Raw genomic sequence first — 27,455 nt, 5'->3', positions numbered from 1 at the left:
TATAATAAAATATATTTTTATTTAAAATAATTTTCATATCTCACTTTCTTTTAGCTCACATATCTTAATTAAGAAATACTACCTTAATATATTAATAAATTGAGGCAGTATGTATGACTTCTTTTTCACAGTTATTGTATTATGTTCTTCTGATAATTCTACTCTATTCTATTCAATCGTTAACTTTTTTTTTTGTTTGGGTAATACTAGACGGACAATCTTATCGTGATAATTTTGGTGACAATCAAATTTATCGCAATATTTTGACATCGATATATCGTGATAAATTCAATTCCAAAATTTTGAATACATGTTAAAATCGTCTCTTTCTCTTTCTCCCACCCTCACTCTCTCTCGGAGATTGGCTCGCTATCGACGTATGCAGGACGACTTTCCCCTCCTCTATCTCTTTCCCTCTCAAAGATTGGCATCGTTGTTAACGTAGCAAACGCACGAAGAACGACAAATCTAGACCAGGGGTGTTTAGTGTCACCCTCCTTTGCTATTGCTGGTGTCTCCTACCCTTTTGTTGTTGCCGACGTCTCCTCCCCTGCCGTTTCCTCCACCCACCCTTCGTTTACTCTTTGTCTCTCACTCTTTTCCTTTCTCACCTACTCGACCCGATTCTCTTTGGGTTGTTCTTCAATGGGTTGATTTGGATTGTTTCTCCAGTGCTGCTGTTGCTGTTAATGATGATGGATGGGTTCCTTTGAATCCTTGTTTTTTTTAATGATGAGTTTATTATAAATTGAATTCAAAATCTTTATCAAAGTTAAAAATATATTCATATTGATTTCTTATGGGAGTCATCTTAGTTTTCTGGGTACGTATATGGCCATTGATTACATTATCAAACTCTTCTTCCTCTCTTAGTCACTCAATTTATTGATGGATTTGGTTATTCCGGCTTAGGCAATATGCCAATATTATTTATTGTAACAATTATAAATTCAAGATTCATGGAGTGTGGATACAAATTTGTTGTTTAATGTTGTTGAACTTGTTTGATCGTATTTTCTAAATAAAAATATAAATTAAACATATTTTATCTAAATATAAATATACACAAATTAAGTATATATATTACATAAAAAATTCATATATATAAACATACATAAATATATTTTCTAAATATAACTAAAAATTAAATATATATTATATAAAATTATCTAAATCAAATTAAACCTAGTTTGTAACTTTTAAAAATTTTGACTTTTAACATGGTGATAGTTTCAAGAGCATAGTTTGGCTTGTTATTTTTTAAAAAATATTTTGTAATTTTATTTTATTTTTAAGTTATAAAATGAAAATCAAACTATATGTATGTATGTAGTATATATATATACTAGCATATACCTGTGCTTAAAGGCACGGTGTAAATAATATTAAGATTAAAATATAATTATAATTTATACATATTATGTTAAAATTTATAAAGAATTTATAACAATTTTGGTTGTATTAAACGCTCTACAAAACTCAAATAGTAAACAAACATATAAGATTTATAATGTTCACCAATATATTGCAAATTAAAATATAAGAGCAAATAAACAAAAATTGTAAATACTGAATAAAAAATAAAAATAAAACTTATTGTATACTTGTTAACGTTTTATAATAATAAAAAAATTACTAAATCTATATAATAAATTACATCAATAAGTACTCTACAATCTGAACAAATTAAATTAAAAATTAAATATCAAACAATACATATCAGTCGCAGCCATCAACAGAGCCGGCCCTGGGCCAGGGCCACTAGGGCTACAGCCTAGGGCCCACAACTGAGGGGGGCCCAAATTTTTTTTTAAGCTTATTTATACATGTGTATAAAAATTAAAAAAAATAACAAAAGAAGTTGCCGCTTGTATCTTATCAAAAGAAGATTTCATTGCTATTTTTATTTTATAGGTACATGTGATGATTATTTTTGTTTTGATTAATTATGGAGCATGAAAGTAAGGGTGTCAACAGTTCGGATTGGTCCAGTTCGGTTCTATAAGAATCTAGTAATCGAACCATTTTTAACAGTTCTAAAAAAATAAGAATCGTAACCGAACCATTACATATATAAACCAAACCATGACCAATCCGTCACACCAAACTGGTTTCGATTCAATTTCAGTTCTATCCAATTAACATTTAACTTCTAAATATTTTCGCAAAATATGAAATTACAAACAAATTTGTTAATTAAAATAAATCCATAACTTCATTAATGCTTCAAGTCTTGAAGTAAAAGTAGAACAAAATAATTCATAGACTATCTCATCAAATGAGATTACATCGGTCATTTAGTATAGCAATAGCGCATAAAAGCCTATAAATAAAAGAGTTCATGAATCTCGCTAGTTTCCTAAGAAGTGATACTATTTATGCAGCCAGAACCTAACCGTTGAACCATAGAACCAATCCAAAAGGCACGATTCAGTCCGATTTGGTCTGGTTCACCGATTTTCGGATATTTTTTGACACCCCTAGATGAAAGGAAGATTGATCAAATCAAGAAATGCTTACGGAGATTCGGGAGAAAACATGTAGACTCAAATATATAATTTTCGTTTTTTAATGCAATATTTACAATGCAGGGTACTCTTTTTCCTTCGTTTGGGATTTTGTCCCATTGGGTTTTCCCCAAATAAGGTTTTAATGAGGCTCCAAATTATTCTTCCTTATCTTTTGTAAATTCTTATAATTTTAATAAAATTAATTAGTTAATAATTTTTATTTTTTTTATTTAATTTGTATAAAGGGGTACACTTTAAAAAATTTGCCCTAGGCCTTAAAAAACCCAGAACCGGCTCTGGCCATAAACCAGGGGGAAAGGGGGAACCCCAGTTTGGGGTCGGAGAAATTTGAGTTCCTGACCATGAACCCTTGTGTTCTCAAACCTTGGGTTTCCTAATCATGCGTGATCGGAAACTCTTTGATTTTTATATTAATTTAATTTAAAAAAATTATTGTGCCTAAAATAAAAAAATAGAATTAATAAAATAAAAATAGAATTAAAAAAATAAATAAATTCTTTTTAAATATTTGCATCTTTAAGTAATTCAATATGATAGATTAACTAATTTCACATTTATTTAACTATCAAAAATTCAACACCTAAAGATAAAAATATTAAATTTCAAATTAAACTTCTTACTTTGATATCATTATTTGAATAAAGTTTTACATTAAAAACTGCATTTGATCATCAATGATTTAAAGAAGAGACTTTTATTTCTTTTAAAATTGAATCATCCATGTCAAATTCTTATACATTAAACTTACACTGTTGGTATTTTTTTATTTAAAACTTACACTGTTGATATTTAGAATACTTAAAAATTAAGTATTAAATGCTTTTAAAATTAGAATATTTAGAATGATACTCTTTAAGAAAAATTAAAAAAAAAAATCATAGTCTATGATACTCTTTATTTTAGAGTGGTCGAGCAGACACAAATTATAATTGTAATTTTATCTTATTAATAAGCATACGTAAATAGACATAAATTATAAGTGTAATATTTCTAATTTTAAATATCGATTAAGGTAATTTTATCTAAAAATATTTTTACTTTCTATTAATGTTTCTAACTTTAAATATTTTATCTAAAAAAATTAGAAGTGTAATGTTTTTACTTTTACTTTAAATTTTAAATATCAATTAATGTTTCCCATTTTAAATATTTTATCTAAAAATATTTTCACAAAAAAAAAAAAATAATGGGAAGAGGCCCCGACCTGCAAAACTCACCCATAAATAATTTCCAAACAACACCAATCAGGGATTTAATTCAATCAAATCAATACTTATTCTATATTATCCTACATAATGTAAATAATTAAAAAAAAAATTATTTTTCATCAACCAATCTGGTTGAGAAACCCAGCAAAAGCTCACACCTGTGTTGCCTCTTTGGCTGCCTCCTTTGTGCCAAAACTCACATATCAACAATGCCATTTCCCCCTATTTTCTCATTTTTGTTTCATATTTTATATTTTCTTTTATTTTCTTTTTTCCCTCCCATCTTCTTCTTCCTCCTGCTTCTCCTTCACTCATAGTCGAGCCTACGTCAGTTGCCTCCTGCCGCCAATTGGGGGCGATAGGTAGGTCCTTACCAGCAGCCAATCGATGCGAGCACCACCGTCACCCCTCCACCGTCAGAGCAGCGTTTGCCATCTGTCACCCCCTTGCCGCGAGCACATCTCACGAGTGTATATGTGTGTATATGCCTATGTGTGTATATGCGCATGTGTGTATATATGTGTGCATATGCCTGAGTGGGTCTGTGGGAGAGAGAAAGGGACAATTAGTGAGGGAATGAGTGGGTGGGTCTGTGAGAGAGAAAGAAAGAGTGAGAGAGAGAGAGACAGTGAGTGACAGAGTGGGAGAAAAAGAAAAGCTGGGCAAGAAGTCTAATTCATCTCAGCCATTGTAACATCCCGCATCGAGCGATAGGAAGGACCAGAACAACTTACTCTGATGGGCCTACACAAACTTCACAGGGGGTCACCCATCTTTGAGCTGTCACCAGGTCAAGCATGCTTAACCCTAGAGTTCCTTACCTACATTCAGCCCAAAAGGTATCCAGCTGGTGTTGTTTCATTCCTTACTTATCCTCGATATATACTATCATTCTCTGGACTCTTGGAGTATTACAGCCATTGACCAACATTCAAAACTCATCTCAACCATATGATCAAATTGTTTCTTTAAACATTTTCAAAAATTATTTTGCTTTATTATATAGATATATAATATATATATTATTTGATGGCGGTGGTGGCACTGGAAAGACGGAGGCGAACGACTATTGAGGCATCGACGGCGACTCAACAACGGCGAATGATAGGGAACAACGAACGGCCATAGGAGAGGAGAAGCCACATGTGAGAATGAGAAGACTTAGAGAGAGAAGGAGATGGAGGCATCGACGACATTAGGAACAATGGAGGCAAATGACGATGGGGGCAACATAGGCAAATGACAACCAGAAGCATTGATGGCAACGACGTCAACGGTGGAGAACAACGATAGAGGCGAATGATGGCGGGTGTAAAGGCGACGAACGGTGATTAGAAGACGCACAACAGTCGCAGACGAGAGAGATGGGGGAAGAAGAGAAAGAAGCTGGGCGGTCGGAAGTGGATGACAGTACGTGGTAGGGAGAGAGACAGAGTAGGTGAGGATGAAGAAACTTTTGGGCGAGGTAGGGTATTCACTGAAAAAACAAGGGTAAATTTGTAATTTAAATTGAGGATAAATCTGTAATTTGAGCCTGAATTGTCAATCAAATGATCAGGGAAAATTCTATTTGCAACCATACCTTTTGCTCTCCGCAACCCACTTTTAATATTCCTAAAATACCCTGAGATGAAAACTCATATTTGCATTCATTTAATTCTTTAGTGCTTAATCACCTACCATTACTTCTCAAGCGTGTACACCCATTTTCTCACCCACCATCGCCACAGTCACTTTACTCACCCACAACTGAATATCGCGCAACCATTATTATTCAACACCGAGTATTACGCAATCACTATTATTCAACACCGAACATTGCTTAACCCAATTCTTTTCCCCATAGCCAATTACTAGTTACTGTCAACGATGGAGAATTATTATACGCAAATGTTTACGCCAGAGTTTGACGAAGAAGATAACGAGTATTCCTGTTTCGGCGAGAAACAACACAATTTACAACATCATTCAATCACATAATGGATGAATTAAAAAAATAAGAGTAATTAAAAAAATAAAAAATACCTTTTCGAGGTGCCTTGAAGCCCCAAACCCCGGGGTTCGAGGGCTGGGGGATACCACGAACCCCAGGGTTCGGTGGCAGTCAGCCTCCCCAAACCCCGGGGTTCCGAGATGATGACCGCCTTCGAACGTCGTGATTAAAAGGCATTCCTGCAACTACTGTCGGAGCTAGTCGATGCCTCCGAATGCTGGCGATCGAACGCAAATCTTAGGGTTCGGGGACTTTGAAAGCACCTTGGATTCAGGAAAAATCAATTCTCCTGAACTTATGAGTTCGGGAAAAACCATTTTTCCCTAATCCATGAATTCAAGCGAATGCTATAAATACATGTATTTAGTATATAATATACTATACTATGTATATTATAATATGTTATAGTTATAATATTTTTATATATAGCATTCTCTTGGACGTATCGGTTTCGGGAGAAACTATTATATACATACATACATGTTATAATTATATATATATATAATATAGACGTGATTTTATATATAAATTATTCTAAATAAAAAAGTTTGTCATGTGAGATTGCAAATGGTCGAATCTAATCAAATGCAGCAACAATATTTTATGAGAATAACCTCATATTACATATATATATATGCCATACATATATATATATATTATATATATGTAGCAATATTATATTACATACATATATATGTTGCGTTTCTCCCCAATCCATTGATTTGGAAAAATTTATTTTTCCTGAATCTATGGGTTTGGGAGAATTATATTTTCCTGAAGTCATAGATTCGGGTGCTTTCAAAGCCCCCGAATCTTGGAATTCAAGTGCAATGATAGGCAGCCACATTATCTCTCGAAGAACAAAACACTTGGCTACAAATAGAATTTCTCTAAATTTTTGGCGCTTGTCTTCTGTGATTCTGACAAGAAAGCGAGGAACTCCTACGAAAATGGCGTGAGAGGCAAGCAACTAGCGAGGGCGAGATGGTAGTGGTCTAAAGAGGGTTTGATGTGAGGTGATATGAAGAGGGTTTGTTGTGCGTGTGGGTGTCTTTTGAGGGATGAATGTTTGGAGGGAATGTTTGAAATATAAATAATTACAAAAAGTAATCACTTTGGTTATAAATAACAAATATTAAAATTTTACTTACATTAATTATAAAAGACAAAAATTATGATTGTAAATAGAATTTTCCAATCAGAACATTGTACATGTAGCATTAACCTTTTTCGTTTTTACTCACGTAGGCATTCTTTATAATATACGGTTTAGTGGGTTACTATGGTGTTTGTGCAGGGCGACCAGCGTGCATAACCCGATGGGTTGTGCCTTTGGGAGCTCAACTTCTATGCGCAAAATTTAGACCCCAACTTTTATAGGCGGCTTTGGAGCCCACCACCACTTTGATCCATTTAGTAGAAGGGTTTATGATTGATTTTTTTTGCTCGGCCTCTAGGCGTTTCTTACTGTTCCTAAGCCCAACCTTGTCCCGTAGCTAGCTCGACTTGTAAAAGGAAGATAGGGCTTCATCTATCGATGCTTAAATTAGTCACTAGATCTAACAAGATACTTTCTCTTAGAAAATTGTATTTTTATAAAGAGAATACAATAAAGAACCCTGGTTGTGCCACTTAACCAATCGAATATTTACTTGACATATGCTCAAGATCTGAGACTGATAAATATCTTAAATTATGTTAGGTGAAAAGTTAGACTTAAACTCACCAAGCTATGTCAGGCGTGACGCAGACCGATCATCAAGCTTAATTAGTTTAAAACAGGCTATCTTCCACGTACCGTGTTCTTCTCTTAAATGGACTGTTTTCTTCCCTGGTCATATCTATAAATAGGACACACATAGCCGCCGAATCCGATGCACAAACTCTGATGATGATAATGGTAGCGAGAAGCATATAACCAGACAAATGGAGAACCAAGGAGATGAGGAAACCCGAATTCGCGGAACGGCCCGCCGTCGGCGACTAGCACTGTTTCCGTTGCCCCTCCAAGGCCACCTAAACCCCATGCTCCAGCTCGCCGGAATCCTCCACTCCAGAGGATTCTCCGTCGCCATCATCCACACTCGCTTCAACTCTCCCCTTAAATCCAACTACCCCCACTTCACCTTCCACCCCATCGCCGACGGCCTGTCGGAGAGACAGGTTTCCACAACAGCTGCCGCCGATCTACTCAAGATGCTTCAGGTTCAGGACACCTGCGCCTCGGGGCTGAGGGATTGCTTGGGTGAGTTGTTAATGTCCGAGGAGCCTGTTGCTTGCCTGATAGTAGATTCCTGGTGGCTCTCCTCGAAGTCGGTTGCAGACAGCTTTGGGCTCCCAAGGATGGTCTTGCGGACTGGCAGCGTCACAAGCTTTCTTGGCTTTTCTGCCTTGGTGCTTCTGCAGGAAAATGGTTACTTGCAAGGTTTGCTGCTCTGCTCCCAAGTATTTAATTAGTTTAATATATATATATATATATAACAGAAGTTTATTGCTTTTCTGTTTAATTTTCAAGATGATCCGTGGGGTGAGAGAAAAGAGAAGTAGAGAAGTCGATTTATAATAACCTGAAATTGGTTCATCTATGCTTTTTTGCTTAATGAACTGTTAAAAGTCTGTTCCATATGAAGCATTAGCAGCTTCCCATACAAACCGCCTTTAATTATGGACTTTAAGTTTAGCCGCCTCAATCAATGCAGCTTCCTTCCTTTGTCGCTACACAACAAATGAATTATGAATCTGCCAAACTTTAACTTCAATTATGTATTTAACTAGTCAAAGTCCAAACTAGCTAGCTGTGACCATTGACCAATGCGCAGTGCATCTAAAAATAAAATAAAATTAACAACATGCTGCAATTGATTCGGATCAAATTCATCTTTAAAGGATGGCATTTGGTGGCCTGCATGTTCACATATCGATCCAATCAGTCAATTTGGCATATTGTTATTATTATTATTATTATTATTATTATTATACATGCATCATCAACATGGTCATGCAGCAACAGCAAACCCCCAAGACACCCTCCCCTGCTCGTCTCTCCCCACGCCTCAAAATCAAGGACCTTCCAGAGTCAGCGTCAAGGTGACAACAACGGGGAGTTATTTTATTCGTTAATTAGCTCATTCATTTTCATATTGTTGTTGATCAGAGTCCCAGCCAGAGGAAGCTGTGCCGGAGCTGCCCCCACTCCAAATCAGGGACCTTCCAACACTTAAACCACATGACTCACAAGGTCGATACTCGTTCATTGTAGCCATGATCGAGCAATTCAAAACCTCTTCAGGAATCATATGGAACTCCTTTGAAGAACTGGAACCACCCTCAATGACCAAATTCCGCCGAGACTTTCCGGTGCCCAGTTTCCCCGTCGGCCCCTTCCAGAAGAACTTCCCGGCGTCCTCAAGCAGCCTGCTCCCGCCAGACCGAAGCTGCATTTCGTGGCTAGACGCACAACATCCCAAATCTGTACTCTACGTAAGCTTCGGCAGCATCGCAGCAATAGACGAAGGGCAGTTCCTGGAAATGGCTTGGGGGCTGGAGAGCAGCGCGCAGCCTTTCTTGTGGGTGATCCGGCCGGGACTGGTCGGCGGCTGGGAATGGCCGGGGCCGTTGCCTAGCGGATTCATGGAGAGGACTGGGGGAAGAGGACACGTGGTGAAGTGGGCGCCGCAGCAGGAAGTGTTGGGCCATGGAGCCATAGGAGGGTTCTGGACTCACAGTGGATGGAACTCTACAATGGAGAGCATCTGCGAAGGAGTTCCAATGATGTGTTCCCCTTTCTTCGGGGACCAGATGACGAATGCGAGATACGTGAAAGACGTGTGGAGAAATGGGTTGGTGTTTGAGCCTGATGAGATGAAGAGAGGAGAGGTGGAGGAAACCATCAGAAGACTCATGGCGGAGAAGGAAGGGGAGGACATGAGAGAAAGGGCTCTGTGGCTTAAGGAGAAGGTAGAGCTATCCCTAAGCCAAGGTGGGTCTTCACACCATAGCTTGGAGAGCCTGGTGACTTACATTTTATCATTCTAACTAAAAAAAAAAAAACAATATTTCGTCAACAAAGCATGAGGGGACAGAATGGCGGTGATGCATGAGGTGATGGGCGGGATTGAGGCGGCGGTTGTTCTCTGTTTGCTATGGTTTCTTTTGTTTGCTTGTTTATGGGCCTCTTTTGATGGGCCTTTGTTTTTTGTTTGGTTGGGCCCATGTTTTAGCTAGTTCTATTTGGTTTTTGTGGTTTCCCAGCCTTTGTATGGGTCTTGTTCCGTAGCTTAAAAGAAATCTCGCTGTATTTCGTCCTTGTGAGGATCTGATTTCAACAAAAAGAAAAAAAAAAAACATTTTATCTTTCTAGTTGTCTGCTCTACTATAAAAAAAAATTCTTTAATATTCTTTTCATTGTACCCTTTTTCCTTTTATCAGCGGCGTCAAATACCAAATGGCCTTCAAAATTAAGGCCCAATAAACTGTATAAAAGTCAAGAAAGGACCTTTCAAGACTTTCTTAACAAAAGATATCTGGGAGATTCTTTGAAAAGTTTGGTTCTGGGGTTAAAAAACAGGACTGCCCAAATCAGACTCGCGCAGTAACGCATCAATTTACTTTGGGCCGTCTTCATCTTCTGCCCACGTCGGCCGTTTTGTATCTTGCCCGACGCAGACGTGTTCCCCCCCACCCCCGGCATACATGCATGCATGCATGTATATATATAATTTTATATTTTTAAATATTATTATAAATTATTAATTCTAATTTGTTCAATTAAAATTACAGTTACTTTAATAATTATAATTATAATCATAATTAATATTTTATTTATTTTTTAATCATAACAGAATTTATATATATATTATATCTTTTTTAATTATATCTGTTAAATAAGAGTGTAATCAAATTGATCAAATTATTCAAAAAGGTTTGACGTGATTTAATTTGGGGAGCCAAAAATAGAGGTTTTAATTAGAGAATGGTTTTAAGTCTGTTATTGGTTAAAGTACGTTAATGTTAGGCAACATAAATAATTTAATATTTTTAATTTTATAATCTATTTGATTTTAGCATCTATTTAATTGATTTGGTTCTAGAACGTCAACGTCTAGTCACTGAAATGACAAGCAACTTCAACGTGGGCATCTTAGCAGTTTCAAATGTGATTATATTACAAAATATTTTAAAATTTTGTGATTATTTTATAAATAATTGAAATTTAGTGACCATATTGTAAAAAATATCAAAATTTTATGACTTTTGATATGAATTAGGAGCAGATTACATTACAAAATATTTTAAAATTTTATGATTATTTTATAATTAATTAAAGTTTAGTGTCGCATCCTAAAAGACATCAAAATTTTATGATTTTTGGTATGAATTACGAAAGAGAGAGAGAGAGAGTGTTTTGGTAAGAAGTGGAGACCAATCACTCAAATTTGTGTCCTATGTAGTAGGCACATAACAGTGTCAAGGGACAATGGATTTCCCTAAAATTTATTTTCTTTTCAGTACATGTGTTCATTTAAATTAATTTACATATATATTTTTATAAAATTTATAATAATTTGTCTTCACTAAAAATTGAAAAATCCCATTCACAAAAAGATTAATTATAAATATAAATTAAAAGAAATTCATGATAAAAAAAATATTTATCATAATACCATAAAAAAATCTAATAAATCCATACACCGAATATACCTACATATTTTCTATCAAAATTGGTATCTAGATAGCACTTGTTATCTAGATAAATCATATCACTATGTATTAACAAAGCGGCAAGCTATGGTCATGCATTTATAATAAATTTAGACAGTATTTATTAAAATAAGTAAGATAAAATTATATTAAGATAATTTATATGTAATGTCTAAAATAACTTATACAAAGAGAGAGAAAACATAAATTTATCTAGAAAATTTAAGATAAAATGTTACATGACTTATTTTTAAATAAATTTAACAAATATAATAAAAAATAATATTTCTTTTAAAATATTTTTTATATTTTAATCTATACCGTAGTTAACCAACATCAGAGATTATGCATTTAAACTCTTATTAATTGTCCGGCTCATGGAATGGAAGAGTGCCGGCAGCTCGTCACCCACCACGGATGTCACTGTCAAGGGCAGCCCAGCACAATGCGAGCGAGGCATTGCTGGAACCGTGAAGAGATTGGAGCTCTAAATGGTTATAAATTAAGAACCCGGCTATGACAATTTGAGGAGTTCCTTCTATTCTTTCCCTTTCTTTGTTTTGCTGTTGTTTCCATGTCAATGTTCCTTCCGTTCTCTTTTTTCACCTCCTCCTTGATCCACCCTCCATGGGAGTGGGGACTTTCTTTGGTTTTCTTTTCTATATGATATTATTATATTTCTTTTTATCTCTTTTACATATATTTAGGTAATATTTGTTGAAATAAATAAAATAAAATTAAAATACTTACGAAACCAAGATATAGAATGATCAATATAAGAATGGAAAGCATTCAAAGATATTTATTAAACTGTTTGTTAATTTTTTTAGAATGTATTGGGGGTATACAGGTCATTTTTTTATATTTAATTTACATGATAAATTTATCTAAAGGGAAGTGAGCGATAAATTTATTTGGATAATTTCAGATAAGGAGTCATGTGACTTATTTTTCAACAATTCTCAAATAAATTTAATAAATACAATAAAAAATATTTTTATCTAAAATACTTTTCATATATCACTTTCTTTTAATTCATATATCTTAATTAAGAAACACTTCTATTACGGGTATTTTTTGGACCACTTTTTATGGGCTGGACTTGACCCAACAGGCCGACCCAACCTTTCGAAGCCCAACGGGCCCAAGGTCGAGGTCGGAAGAGCAAGGTTGCAAGACGCCAAAACCCCAAGTTTAAATCGCAGAACCAAGCGAGTTCTCAGCGATACTTTCAGCTCACTAAGCGAACCATTCAGCTTGCATAACAAAAAGACCATGAAATAATCGGAGACAATATCCACCTACCTTATTTGAGGCAAACAAAATCTCTGATAATACGGAATCCATTCCCGATTTTATGGAGCTAATAAGGATTGTTTTCATAATATCTTTCATTTTGGATTTTATAAAAATTGTAAACACCTCACACTATAAATAGGGATCAAAAACCATTCTAAAGAAATGAATAATATACTGTTATTTTGTCGAAATAACCAAATAATAGTCATGGACTAAGCATCATTCTGGTCGAACCACATAAAACTTTCTTGCATATAATTTGTAATTTGTCCTATTTGTTTCTTTCCTTTGCATTTGTGTTTATTCTCTCAATTCGGACCGATAAACTACGATCGACCTATTCTGAACGTTAACAACTTCCTTAATATATTAATAAATTGAGGTGGTATGTATGACTTCCTTTTCACGGTTATTGTATTGTGTTCTTTTAATAATTCTATTCTATTCAATTGTTAACTTTTTTTGTATAGGTAATACTAGATGGACAATTTTTTCGTGACAATTTTGGTGAAAATCAAATTTATCGCGATATTTTGACATCGATATATCACGATATTTTGACATCGATATATCGCGATAAATTCAATTCCAAAATTTTAAATACACGTTAAAATCTTCTCTCTCTCTCTCTCTTCCCTCCTCACTCACTCTCTCTCAGAGATTGGTTCGCCGACAACGTACGCAGGATGACTTTCCCCCTCTTCTATCTCTTTCCCTCTTAAAAATTAGCATCACTACCAACGTAGCAGACGCATGGAGAATGATAGATCCAGACCAAGCGTGACCAATGTCTCCCTCCTTTGATGTCGCCGGCATCTCCCTTTGTTGTTGTCGACATCTCCTACCCCTTTGTTGCTGCCACCTGCCAACTTCCCCTCCCCCACCGTCTCCTCCATCCACCCCTCGCTTGCTCCGTCACTCACCTACTCAAGCCAACCCATTTTGGGTTGTTCTTCAATGGGTTGATTTGAATTATTTTTCTTGTGCTGCTGGTGCTGTTAATGATGATGGATAGGTTCCTTTGAATCCTTGTTTTTTTTTTTTTTTAATAATGAGTTTATTATAAGTTAAATACAAAAATCTCCATCAAAGTTAAAAATATATTCATACTGATTTCTTATGGGAGTCATCTTAGTTTTCTGCGTATGTATATGGCCACTAAGTGCATCATCAAACTCTTCTTCCTCTCTTAATCACTCAATTTATTGATGGATTTGGTTATTCTATCAGTTAGAAAGAGGCTTGGACAATATGCCAATATTATTTATTGTAACAGTTATAAATTCAGGATTCATGGAGTGTGTGGATACAAACTTATTGTTTAATATCGTTGAATTTGTTCAACTATATTTTTTAAACAAAAATATAAAATAAATATACTTTATCTAAATATAAATATACACAAATTAAGTATCTATATTGCACACAAAAAATTACATATATATAAATATATTTCTTAAATACAACTAAAAACTAAATATATATTATACAAAATCATCTAAACAAAATTAAACCCATTTTGTAACTTTTAAAAATTTTGGCATAGTTGAAACTTTTAATAGCATAGTTTAGCTTGTTATTTTTAAAAAATTATTTTGTAATTTTATTTCATTTTTACTTTATAAAATGAAAATCAAACTATATGTATGTATGTCGTACGTGTATATATGTAATATATATACACTACAAAAAAATTGATTTTTTGCTGCGATTCTTTTAACATTTAGCAGCGATTTTTTAAAATCGTCATAAAATTCATTAAAAAACTTAATTTTGCGGTAATTTTTCAAAACTATCGCAAAATACAATTTTTTAATCAATTTAGCGACGATTTTTAGAAATTATCACTAAATTCAAAAAATAATTAAATAATTAAATTAATATTTACGACGATTTTTCAAAATCATCGAAAAATACAATTTTTTAATCAATTTAGCGACGGTTTTAGAAACCATCACTAAATTCAAAAATAATTAAATAATAAAAATAAAAATTCATTAAAAATTTTTATTTTTAAAAAATAAAAAAACACGAAGCAAAATTTTAATAATTTTAAACTAAAATTTAAAATATATATATAAAATCTTTTTTTATTTTTTTATTTATTTAATTTAATCAAATTAATTTATTTAAAATTTATTCCATTATCCTTTTAAAAAATAATCCATTAATTTATGTTTTTAATTTATATTAAAAAAATATAGAATATAATTCTGAAAAATGAGATTGGTTTAGTATATAATTTATATACACAAATATATAATAAGAAGATTTCACAGATCAGATGGTTTTGCGCGCGGGCATCAACATGGCCACACGGCATGTGGACATGTAGCAATGTGGTGCGCAAGGGCCAGACGCGAGCTTTTGGGCGCACGGCCTGGCCTTTTACTTGTGTGCTGGTGCAGTAAATTCAAAATTTTTGAATTTTTTGCGGCGGTTTTGAAACCATCGCTAAAATTTAAAAATTTTAATTTTTTTGCAAATTTAATATTTCAGTAAATATTTTAAAAATAGTCGCTAAATCACTTAGTTTGTGGTGATTCCTAAACTGCCGCAAAAAATAATATTTAGCGACGGTTATTCTAACGGTTGCTGAAAATCATCGGTAAATGCTTCGCAATACTTGATATAGCTCAATTATTTTAACCGTCGCAAAAAAAAAAAAAAAATCAATGCTAAATTCTGATTTTTTTGTAGTGATATATATATTATTTGATGGTAGTGGTGATGCTGAAAAGTCGAAAGTGAACAGCGATTGAGGCGTCGATGGTGGCTCAACAACGACGAATGGCCATAGGAGATGAAAAGCCACAAACGAGAATGAGAAGACCTAGAGAGATAAGAGAAAGAAGGACATGAAGGCGTTAGTGGCAATGAGAATGGTGGAGGCAAACAGTGATGAAGGCAGCAGAGGCAAACAACACCCATAAGCGATGATGGTAGTAGTTTCAACGATGGAGAACAAATATTGCGGGTGCAACAACAACGAACAGTGATCAGAATGAGCGTAGCAAACGAGAGAGAGAGAGAGAGAGAGAGAGAGAGAAGCTGGACGACTAGAAGTGGAGGACAATATGTGGTGGGGAGAGAGGGGTAGGGTATTCAATTTGAACTGAAAAGGCAAGGGTATAATCGTAATTTAGACTGAGGATAAATCTATAATTTTAGCTTGAATTGTTAATGGAAAATTCTATTCGTAGCAAAGTTTTTGCTCTTCGTAGGCATAAATAAAAAAAATATATAATTACTCTTAGCAACCACTTTTATTACTCCTCGTAGCCACTTATATTCCAAAATTACCCTCACTCACATATCTCATACCTCTCACACAGCCACAACCCACACATCGCCTTCCCTACTTGCTGTCACCTTCTATGCTCTGTCACCTGTTGTTTGTTTGTCGACGAAATTATCTCGTCTTACTGGAATTTTTAGATAATAAATTTAGATTTTTTATTTTACAACGGGTTTAAGTTTGGATATTTCAACGTGATAGTCAGAAAATTCATGGTTTTCAGAAACTTATATCTTTAATTTTTTTATATTTTATTTTTTATACAAATATTTGACAAACCCAATTTTTAATTAAATAGTGCTGATTAACATGTTTTTTTATATTTATTTATTTTTATCTAAGTATTGCACTTGAATAATTTAATTTTTTAAACAAACAAATACATATTTTTTTATACTTAATTTAATTTATTTAAGTATGGATTTCTCGAACCCGTGGCTTCGGAAAATCCATGGTTCCCCGAAGTCATGGGTTCGGGGAACACATCTTTTATTTTTTTTATATTTTATATTTTATGTAATTATTTGCCAAACCTATTTTTTAATTAAATAGTGATGATTAACATATTTTTTTATACTTAATTTTTTTATCTAAGTATTGGACTTGAATAATTTAATTTTTTAAAAAATAAATGCATATTTTTTCATAAATTTTATTTAATATACAAGTAATTGATAGTGATGATTTTTTTTATATTTTATATTTTAATTTTTTATACTGATGATTTTACTTCTTTAATTTTTTTAAAATTTTATTTTTTTATCTAATTATTTACAAATTAAAATAAAAAATATTTGTAAACTTGATCGAAAACATGGATTTTCCTGAATCCTAGGATTCAGGGAAGCTGTCAGGAAACACCATGTTTCTCGAAGCCCAGGGTTTGGGAAAAGACTTTCCCTAATGGGAAATATAAAATTCATGATTTCTCGAAACTTATATATTTTATTTTTTTATACAAATATTTGACAAACCCAATTTTTAATTAAATAGTGTTGATTAACATGTTTTTTTTATGGCCCCATGCTCACTATGTGTGAAAATTTTCCCAAATCACCTATAATCCATCATTTTACATCTAGGCCTTCCAACCAAATGGGTTTTACACTAAACATTGAATTCAATTTCCCCGACTTAACATTCATCAATCCCATGAATATTTTCATATAGAGTTCTCGAGAAAGCCAGATCAAAATACATATAGAAAAAACAAAACGGTATATATATATATATATATATTTATATAAGAGATAGAGAGAACACCAACCATATCCAAGAAGTACAGAATTGAGGAGAGGCAAAGATAGCACAGGCCAACACATATTTCCTGAAATTATTTGAGGGGCCTTCAATATGCCCCAAACCCTGGGGTTCGGGGACTTTCAAGGCGCCCCGAACCCCAGGGTTCAGGGGGTCATGAATGGGGCAGCTATGGTTGCCATGCCCACTGTGTGTATATATATATATATAAATATATATGTCTGTATATATATGCAGAGATATGTATATATATGTGTCTATGTGATTGTGTATGTAAATATGTGTATATATATGTGTGTATGCGTTCTTCTATTCTTCTATTTTCATTCGTTTTTTATTTTCACATTGCATTTGATGTTCTTGTCCGCTAATATTTTGAGAGAAAATGGTTGAAAAATAATGGATGTGGGTGTGAAAAGAGAAATGAGTGACTTTGAGGAAAAAATAACTTTTTGATAATGGGTGTAAAATAATAAGTAATTGAAACGGTCGGTGAAAAGAAATTATAGAATTTAGCCGATAAAAGAAAGTGCGATGTCAAGTGATTGGGTAATATAGGTGGTTGAACATTGAAGATAAAGAATAAAATTAAATTTTTGATTAAAATTATTTTAGGTATATTAAAATGTGATTGCTAAGTGCAAAATCGTGGGTGCTAATAGAATTTTTCATTCGCAATCAAATAATGAGAACATTGTACATGTAGGTTAAGCTTTTTTGTTTTTACTCACGTAGGCATTCTTTATAATATACGGTTTGGTGGATTATTAGGGTGTTTGTGCAGGGCGACCAGCGTGCAAAACCCGATGGGCTGTGCCTTTGAGAGCTCAACTTCTATGCGCAAAATTTAGACCCCAACTCTTATAGGCGGCTTTGGAGCCCACCACGACTTTGATCCATTTAGTAGAAGTGTTTATGATTGATTATTTTTGCTTGGCCTCTAGGCGTTTCTTACTGTTCCTAAGCCCAATCTTGTCCAGCACTAGCTAGCTTGACTTGTAAAAGAAAGATAGGGCCTCATCTGTCTATGCTTAAATTAGATCTAACAAGATACTTTCTCTTAGAAAATTATATTTTTATAATGAGAATACAATAAAGAACCCTGATTGTGCCACTTAACCAATCAAATATTTACATGACATATGATCAAGATATGACATATGATCAAGATTTGAGACTGATAAATATCTTAAATTTTGTTAGGGGGTGAAAAGTTAGACTTAAACCCAACAAGCTACGTCAGGCGTGACGCAGACCGATCATATCAAGCTTAATTAGTTTAAAACAGGCTATCTTCCATGTACTGTTTTCTTCTCCTAAATGGACTGTTTTCTTCCCTGGTCATATCTATAAATAGGGCACGCATATCCGCCCCATCCGATGCACAAAGACTCTGAGGATGATGATGATGATGGCGGCGAGAAGCATATAAACCAGACAAATGGAGAACCAAGGAGATGAGGAAACCCGAATTCACGGAACGGCCCGCCTTCGGCGACTAGCACTGTTTCCGTTGCCCCTCCAAGGCCACCTAAACCCCATGCTCCAGCTCGCCAGAATCCTCCACTCCAGAGGATTCTCCGTCGCCATCATCCACACTCGCTTCAACTCTCCCCTTAAATCCAACTACCCCCACTTCACCTTCCACCCCATCGCCGACGGCCTGTCGGAGAGCCAGGTTTCCACAATAACAGCTGCCGCCGATCTCCTCAAGATGCTTCAGGACAACTGCACCTCGGGGCTGAGGGATTGCTTGGGTGAGTTGTTAATGTCCGAGGAGCCTGTTGCTTGCCTGATAGTAGATTCCTGGTGGCTCTCCTCGAAGTCGGTTGCAGACAGCTTTGGGCTCCCAAGGATGGTCTTGCGGACTGGCAGCGTCACAAGCTTCCTTGCCTTTTCTGCCATGGTGCTTCTGCAGGAAAATGGTTACTTGCAAGGTTTGCTGCTCCGCTCCTGAGGATTTAATTAGTTTAATATATATATATATATATATATATAACAGAAGTTGATTGCTTTTCTGTTTAATTCTCAAATGATCCGTGGGATGAAAGAAAAGAGAAGTAGAGAAGTCGATTAATAATAACCTGAAATTGGTTCATCTATGCTTTTTTGCTTAATGAACTGAATAATGTAATTTAAATTTTAAAAATTATCAAAATATATAATAATTTAAAAATATATTAAATAATATTAATTATAAAATTTATTTAAATAATTTTTTTTAATAAATTTAAATCTTTAAAATACATTAAACGGCATTAACTATCCTAGGCATATAAGTAATTGAGTCTTATCTTAAAAGAGCAAGATAAATTTATCGGAGGGGGAATGTTGGATAAATTTATCTTGAAATGGGGAGATAAGAGATCACGTGAAGACTTTTTAGGAAATGGTCAGATAAACTTAACAAACACGTTAAAAAAAATCAAACATCTGAAATATTTTTTATATCTGACATTTTTTCTTTTTTATCTTAATTAACAAACACCCCCTCAATGAACTGTTAAAAAGTTTGTTCCATATGAAGCAGTAGCAGCTTCCCATACAAACCGCATTTAATTATTCACTTGAATTATGCTAGATGTACATCACTTTTGTACATCTTGGACTACATAAGAAGGTATTATAACTAAAATATCTCTCGCCTCCATGTGTCTCTATGCGCCTTATGAGAGACTTTTTTGTCATTAATACATCTTTATGTAATTCAAAATACACACGAAGATGTACCAATAGTATTTTCCTATTAACTTTTAGTTCAGCCACCTTAATCAATGCAGCTTCCTTCCTTTGTCGCTACGGAACAAATGAATTATGAATCTGCCAAACTTTGACTTCAATTATGTACCAGTATTTATGATCTTCGCTTCTCTATTATATTGCTCAATGCATTCACAGATAATATTACTAATTTCGTCAGCTTGAATGGTTACTATAAGTATTTTTTAATTATTTTTTGAAAAAATAATGCCTACAATAGAAGGAAGTCTCATTTCCATAGTGGACCAATTTGTTAACATACCATCGAGCCGTTTTTTATTAACATAATGACATCAAGCTCTTATTGCAGCCGTGCTACTGAATCGGCTGCTTTATTTTTGGTATCAACAATTAAGAATTGTTTTCCCCTATTTGTTGCATCAAAAACCAAATCACAAGTTCTTCATTTTTTTTATTTTAAATAGTATATTTTATTTTTAATATTATTAAAATTGAGTTTTGTTTGTTTTTTCCATTCTATTCTTTTCGAAAATTCATATTAGATTAACAACAGTATATCGAACAAATATAATTTATCGTAATTAATTGTATCTATTTATCTTCGTCCCATCGGTGTGGTTTTTTTATTTAGGGTAAATGATGGGTTCATTGGATTCATTTTGATACCCGAAGTCTTTTTTAGTGTGTGGTCTGTCAATTTTGATATTTATCTATATTTTTTTATTTAAGAATTTTTTGTGTTTTTATTTTTTTTTATCCGTTTATTTTTATATTCAGAGTCAATTCTAATTTTTTTAGATTTCTTTGCTGGTTCAATGTTTTGATTGCCTCGTTTTACTAGTAAAAGTCCAAACTAGCCAGCTGTGACCATTGACCAATGCGCAGTGCATCTTAAAATAAAATAAAATTAACAACACGCTGCAATTGGTTCGGATCAAATTCATCATTAAAGGATGACATTTGGTGGCCTGCATGTTCACATATCGATCCAAGCAGTCAATTTGGCATATTATTATTATTATTATTATTATTATTATACATGCATCATCAACATGGTCATACAGCAACAGCAAACCCCCAAGACACCCTCCCCTGTTCGTCTCTCCCCACGCCTCAAAATCAAGGACCTTCCGGTTTAAAAAAAAAAATCAAGGACCTTCCAGAGTCAGCGTCAAGGTGGCAACAATGGGGAGTTATGTTATTCATTAATTAGCTCATTCATTTTCATATTGTTGTTGATCAGAGTCCCAGCCAGAGGAAGCTGTGCCGGAGCTGCCCCCACTCCAAATCAGGGACCTTCCAAAATTTAGACCACATGACTCACAAGGTCTATACCCGTTGATTGCAGCCATGATTGAGCAATTCAAAACTTCTTCAGGAATCATATGGAACTCCTTTGAAGAACTGGAACCACCCTCAATGACCAAATTCCGCCGAGACTTTCCGGTGCCCAGTTTCCCCGTCGGCCCCTTCCACAAGTACTTTCCGGCGTCCTCAAGCAGCCTGCTCCCACAAGATCAAAGCTGCATTTCGTGGCTAGACACACAACCACCCAAATCTGTACTCTACGTGAGCTTCGGCAGCATCGCAACAATGGACGAAGGGCAGTTCCTGGAAATGGCTTGGGGGCTGGAGAGCAGCGCGCAGCCCTTCTTGTGGGTGGTCCGGCCGGGACTGGTCGGCGGCTGGGAATGGCCGGGGCCGTTGCCTAGCGGATTCATGGAGAGGACTGGGGGAAGAGGACACGTGGTGAAGTGGGCGCCGCAGCAAGAAGTGTTGGGTCATGGAGCCATAGGAGGGTTTTGGACTCACAGTGGATGGAACTCTACAATGGAGAGCATCTGCGAAGGAGTTCCAATGATGTGTTCCCCTTTCTTCGGGGACCAGATGACGAATGCGAGATACGTGAAAGACGTGTGGAGAATTGGGTTGGTGGTTGAGCCTGATGAGATGAAGAGAGGAGAGGTGGAGGAGACCATCAGAAGACTCATGGCGGAGAAGGAAGGGGAGGACATGAGAGAAAGGGCTCTGTGGCTCAAGGAGAAGGTAGAGCTTTCCCTAAGCCAAGGTGGGTCTTCACACCATAGCTTGGAGAGCCTGGTGACTTACATTTTATCATTCTAGTAAGAATCTGTTCTACAACCATAAAGTTACAAAAATAATTATTTTGACGCTTTAATTTCCATCCAACTTAGTAGAATATTAAAAAAGTTACATGATTGGTATTATGATTTAGATTTTTATGCTCTCATCAATCAATTGGTTTGTCTATGATGACAACCCCATTATCCTGAAACTCATTTGGTATAATGTTAAAAGGGTTCTCCTTAAATTATTTTTTTCTTATATTACAAGAAGATAATTAATATTGTCTTAATTGCTTCTAGTCTTTGACCATGATGACCTTCTTTGGGGGTATATATAATTTGGCTTTAAGGAAGGAGCATAAGGAGAAATGGCATTATACTCTTAAGAATAAAAAGATAAATTTCACATACCATTTATAAAATTTATCTAAATTACACCAATTACCACACAGTGAACTTGTTAATCATGCCACAAAACATTTCACTTGGTAGGATGTTTCAGCACACAATTCCACGGGATAAAACAGAAGTGGTTCTTGAGGAAGATGAACAACCTGTTGGCTGTTGCTTTGACGAAAGTCATAACCATATCCAGACAATGTGGCTCTCTTCTTATACCTACATCTGGCAAGCATATCAACCATCTCGAGAAAATGGTATACCTCTGTCAAATGTATGCATTGTACAAACTTAAAATGACACTACAAACCTAATTTTCTCATTCCCATGATATAGACCGATTATGAGCTCCTTCTTTTTCTTTTGTATAAGCAAGCATATAGACAGCAACCTCCAGAACAGGGGCAAGGGCAACCACCCCAATACAAACACATAAATTACATCAAGACCCTTGCCACATCAATTCCTTGCAAGCGACAAGCAGTTTTTGGAGGCCGTAGCGGATGGAACTCTGCAATGGCAAAGGAAGAATAGAATGGGGCAGAGAAGGTGGAGCTTTGCCTAAGCCAAGGTGGGTCTTCACAACGTAGTAACATTTCTAGCAATTATATATGATAAAAGACATTGATAAACGATTTATTAGTTTCCGTTCAAATATTTTGACCTTATATCCTCAACCAAACGGTCCAAGTTCCCATGGGATGATCCGCCTCTGCTCACAGCTCGTCTCGCCATTTCAGCCGTCCTTTCAGCACATCCCATCAGCTCCATCACATGCTTCACCATCTTCTCAACCATGCGTCTATCACAGACATCCTTCATGTCCAACCCAACATTCCAAACCTTCTCCACAAATCTGCCATTGATGTGTTGGTCCAAGAAGAAAGGCCAGCAAATCATGGGCACTCCCTCGCATATACTCTCCAAAATTGAATTCCATCCACAGTGAGTCAAGAATGCTCCTACGGCATCGTGTGCCAAAACCTCTTCTTGCGGCGCCCAATCCACGATGCACCCTTTCTCCGCCGTGCCCTGCCGGAGCTCAGCCGCAATTCCCCCCTTGCAGTCATGTTCAGCAACCGAGTCCCCCCGTATGGCCCACAAGAAACGCTTCCCGCTATTCACCAGGCCGTGCCAAATCTCCATGATCTGGTCCTTGCTCGCCGTCGCGAGGCTTCCAAAGCTGACATAGATTACGGATTTCGGTTCTTGTTTATCCAGCCACGCCAAGCAGCTTTTGTCTTCTTTCCGGAAACTGGCGGAGGAGGCGGTGGAGATCGATTCAGCTGCTAATCTGGTTTTCAGGTGGAGGTGGAGTGGCCCGATGGTGTAGAGATTTGGGCAAAGCTTGCGTATGTGAGAGAGCAAGGGTCCTTCGAGGTCTTCGAATGTGTTGAGAATAAGCCCGTTTGCTCGTGAAATTTGCTGGCTCTCCCTCGAAAACAGTTGGATCATTGGGTCGGCCGAGTTGCCGGGGCGGCAGAAGGTCGGAAGATCTCGCCGCCGAAGAATGCCTTCCATGCCCGGCACACTGCTTACCAGGGCATCCAAATCTGTTTCTGCAGTTTATTAAGAAAAATCACATCTCTGCTAGCTGTATATTTATGATCCGTGCACAGCCAAGCACCCCCGCAAAGCAAGAAGAGTGAATAAGAGAGTAGTAAGCAGGTGGTATTAGAAAATGGTGTCATGAGTTCCGGGTTGCTGAATTTAAGAGACCTCTTGAATTCATATTGATTAAGTTGTTCATAAGAATTATCTCATTCTCTTTATTTATCTTCTTTTCTCTCTTTAAATTCTGTACTTATAAATTCTAAACTCAAATTCTCCTATCATTTGATATTAGAGCACCGAATACGATAACAACCATGGACACTTACGACAAAATCAATGTTAAATTTTGTAATGAAGTTTACGAAATCTTGACTCGACACTAGTCAAGCATTGATCAGATTCATGTTACTTTGCAAACAGTGATAATCGAACTTTAAACTATCCGACACTCATCAAGCCCAATCACTCACCAACTCGAAACCAACCCCTTTGTAGCTGAAGATTTTTCTCGACCAACAACATCCAAGACCGCCCCCATCAACACCTTAAATTGTTATTCTCAAAATTTAATGCCGAATACCCAACTAGTTGGCTCTATAAAGCATACCAATATTTTGATTTCTAAACTATTGAATCTGCCCAATAAGTTCAACTAGCTTCTTTGCATTTAGAAGGTATTATCTTACAATGGCACAGGTAATTGACAAAATTTCGTGGTCCAATCACAGGAGAAGAATTCACCAAAGCTATATTGCTATGTTTTGACCCAACCCATTACGAAGATCCATCAGAAGCCTTGACTCGCCTTAAACAAACTTCAACAATAGTAGATTATCAAGAAGCATTCAAAAAACTCTCCCACCGAGTAGATGGCATGCTTGAAAATTTTCTAATTGGTTTCTTTGTTGTAAGACTCTGAAATAACATCCACTTAAACATAAAAATCAAACAACATAGGACCTTAGCAAAGACAATAGGAGTCACTCAGCCAATCGAGGAATAAAATCAATTACAAAAGATCTCGAACGAACCACTTCAACGCACAACTAAAATTAAGACCCAACAATTCTGTTAGAATTTTAGGCCTTCCACCCGCGCTTAAGGCCGGCACCGCTTAAGGCCGGCACCGACGCCATTAATAATGTTAATTCGAGACCATAGGAAAATGACCTATGTTATTACTGTGATGAGGAATTCCTTCTCTGGTGTCAACGACCTCAATTTTTCGTACTTGAAGATATATCCAACTTCATCAACAAGGATAATCTGAGTAGAGGAAAATGATACGTGCAGAGACATGCAGCCCAACAAGGAGGAATGAATATTGTTTGTTATTGACTTAGTGAAGAAGAGAGTAATCAGATAGGTGGTGTTAGGAAATGTTGACATGAGTTTCGGGTTATTGAACAATGTTGCCTGTTGACTGTTTTTATGCTCCTATTTTCTAGCTTATTCTCCAATTTGTATTGATTATTTTAGCTAAGAAGAATTTTCTCATTCTTTCTATTTATCCTCTCTTCTCTCTAAATTCTGTTTTTACAAATTCTAAACCCAAACCCAAATTGTCCTGTCAATTTATCAAAGTAGATAACCAACCTTGGGAGCGAAGCTCTCCGGCTTGAATGAGCTTCGGAAGGCAGCAGAAAATCCACAGGCAGCAAGGGCTGATCGTCCGGATGCAGATGACGGGCACGCCAATCTCCTTGGCAACATCTATAGTAAAACCCAGGATTCCATCGGCAATTATGCATGTCACCGGCGACCGGGAATCAGGACCCAGGTCCCCGGAGGTCATCATCCGCCGGAAAAGCGGCTTGGTTACGGTTTCCCAAGCATGAAACATCTCCATGAGCTGATGGCCCAATCTTGGGTGATCCTCCGGGAGGCCGTCGGAAATGGAGTCTAAGCGGAACCGGCCGGGATAGCGACTGAAGCGGGTCTGGATGTCGGTGAAACGCAGGAGGCGGCTGTGGACGTGATCGGTGACGAGGAAGGTGATGTAGATTCCGGAGAGGCAGAGGAGCTCGGCTAGCTTGAGCATGGAATTGACAGGACCCTGTAATGGCAGAGGGAAGATGAGAAGATGAGGAAGCCCCTGCTGTTCAGCCATGGGATTCTTTCAAGTTTCAATTGGCAAGCTTGCAGGTTTCTAGGGATCAGTCGATTGGCGACGATCATCGGACATGAAACCCTGTAAAAATACCTTGGTGATGACCGATGAGGTATTAAAATAATATATAATAAAATTATTTAAAATATTTGTGGGTCTAAACTATTATAGGGTAGTTATCTTTCATATTTTCTCCCATTAACAGGAGCTTTTTGTCGGGACGAGTACTTATTTTCATCTCTATTACTATATTTTTTTTTAGATTACAATTTTACAATCACTTTAAATTGAGTCATGTGAGAGCATGGGGAGTCTAATTTTAGAGTGTTAAATTATTATTTTATAACTTTAAATAGTATTATGGTACTTTTGAATTCTATACCTGTTCTAATGGCATGGCAGGATACAAATAGAGGTACTATTTTAATATTTTTTAAATAATAAATTTTAATAATTAACTAAAATAATTATTTTAAAATAATAAATTAAAATAAATGTTAACAATTAATTTAAATTCTAATAATTAACTAAAATAAAACATAACAATTAACTATAATTAAAATATATAATTCTAACAATTAGCTTTGAATAATTATTTTGTAACTCCCCCAAACACATACTGTTTAAACATTTATAATTAATTAATATATATATATAACATACTTTGGGTGTCTCCAGAACCTTCTTTTTCTCTACAAATTAATTGCTCTTGTTCACGGCTCGCCCCCGATACAATTCAGAATCACCCTCGCCAGTCGCCGCCTCTTGCGCTACTCACCCTCGCAAGAGTTGCTCGCCCTCGCCTTCTTCTCGCGCTTCTCACCAAGTCTTTTGCCTCTCGTTTCTCTTGCTCTACCTCGCCTCCTCTGTTCAAATAAATATATATATATATAATGTAAAATATAGCCATTGACAAATACAATATTTGATTTTTTCTCTCTAAAAGATATAAAAATGGCATCGAAGAAAGGAAGTTGCCATTTTGCAACCTCATATGTTACTCCCGTTGGAGTGAACATTTTGTATTTTAGGGTGCCATTTCGATAGCAACTCTCGTTGGAGTTGCTCTGACTTGAGAACAAATTTGCCGATCGAGAGGCTGTTTGGGTTAGCAGTTTGATCGCTTATAAAGTACTTATGCAACTAATAAACTATATAACTTTTGATAATTAAGTGTTTGATATAAATAATAAGGTTAAAAGTTATTTCACTTAAAAGCTACCATAACAACTTTTAACAAGAGCTGGTACCCACAATTTTGACAAAAAATGCTGCTAGGTTGACCAACAAAAATA

General features: G+C 35.7%; 2 protein-coding genes across 7 annotated transcripts in view; one reads left to right on the top strand and one right to left on the bottom strand.

The window, feature by feature from the left end:
- Positions 1-25,786, top strand: part of LOC127797137 (UDP-glycosyltransferase 76B1-like) — a 32,097-nt gene extending 6,311 nt beyond the window's left edge. Inside the window, exons 1-4 of one of the 6 annotated variants that reach the window (XM_052329720.1) lie at positions 7,659-7,858; positions 18,931-19,226; positions 21,254-22,078; positions 22,590-22,810. In XM_052329720.1, coding sequence (XP_052185680.1) covers positions 7,659-7,858; positions 18,931-19,226; positions 21,254-22,078; positions 22,590-22,810 — 1,542 coding nt within the window. Of the gene's footprint in view, positions 1-7,658; positions 8,158-8,886; positions 10,086-18,930; positions 19,227-21,253; positions 22,134-22,589; positions 22,811-25,637 lie in introns of those variants that run through there. The other 5 variants (XM_052329719.1, XM_052329725.1, XM_052329723.1 and 2 more) reach the window with 5 other exon arrangements.
- LOC127797139 (7-deoxyloganetic acid glucosyltransferase-like) lies at positions 22,480-26,160 on the bottom strand. Its single transcript, XM_052329726.1, has 2 exons — positions 25,647-26,160; positions 22,480-24,055 (listed from the first exon to the last, which is right to left on the bottom strand). The coding sequence occupies exons 1-2, from the start codon at positions 26,158-26,160 to the stop codon at positions 23,136-23,138; spliced, it is 1,434 nt and encodes a 477-aa protein (XP_052185686.1). The 3' UTR covers positions 22,480-23,135.
- Positions 26,161-27,455: the final 1,295 nt, after the last annotated feature.

Source organism: Diospyros lotus, chromosome 3 (assembly GCF_014633365.1).
Source record: "Diospyros lotus cultivar Yz01 chromosome 3, ASM1463336v1, whole genome shotgun sequence".
Lineage (NCBI taxonomy): Eukaryota > Viridiplantae > Streptophyta > Magnoliopsida > Ericales > Ebenaceae > Diospyros > Diospyros lotus.
The sequence above is the reverse complement of the archived record's forward strand: the minus strand, read 5'-3'. Positions and strand labels throughout refer to the sequence as shown.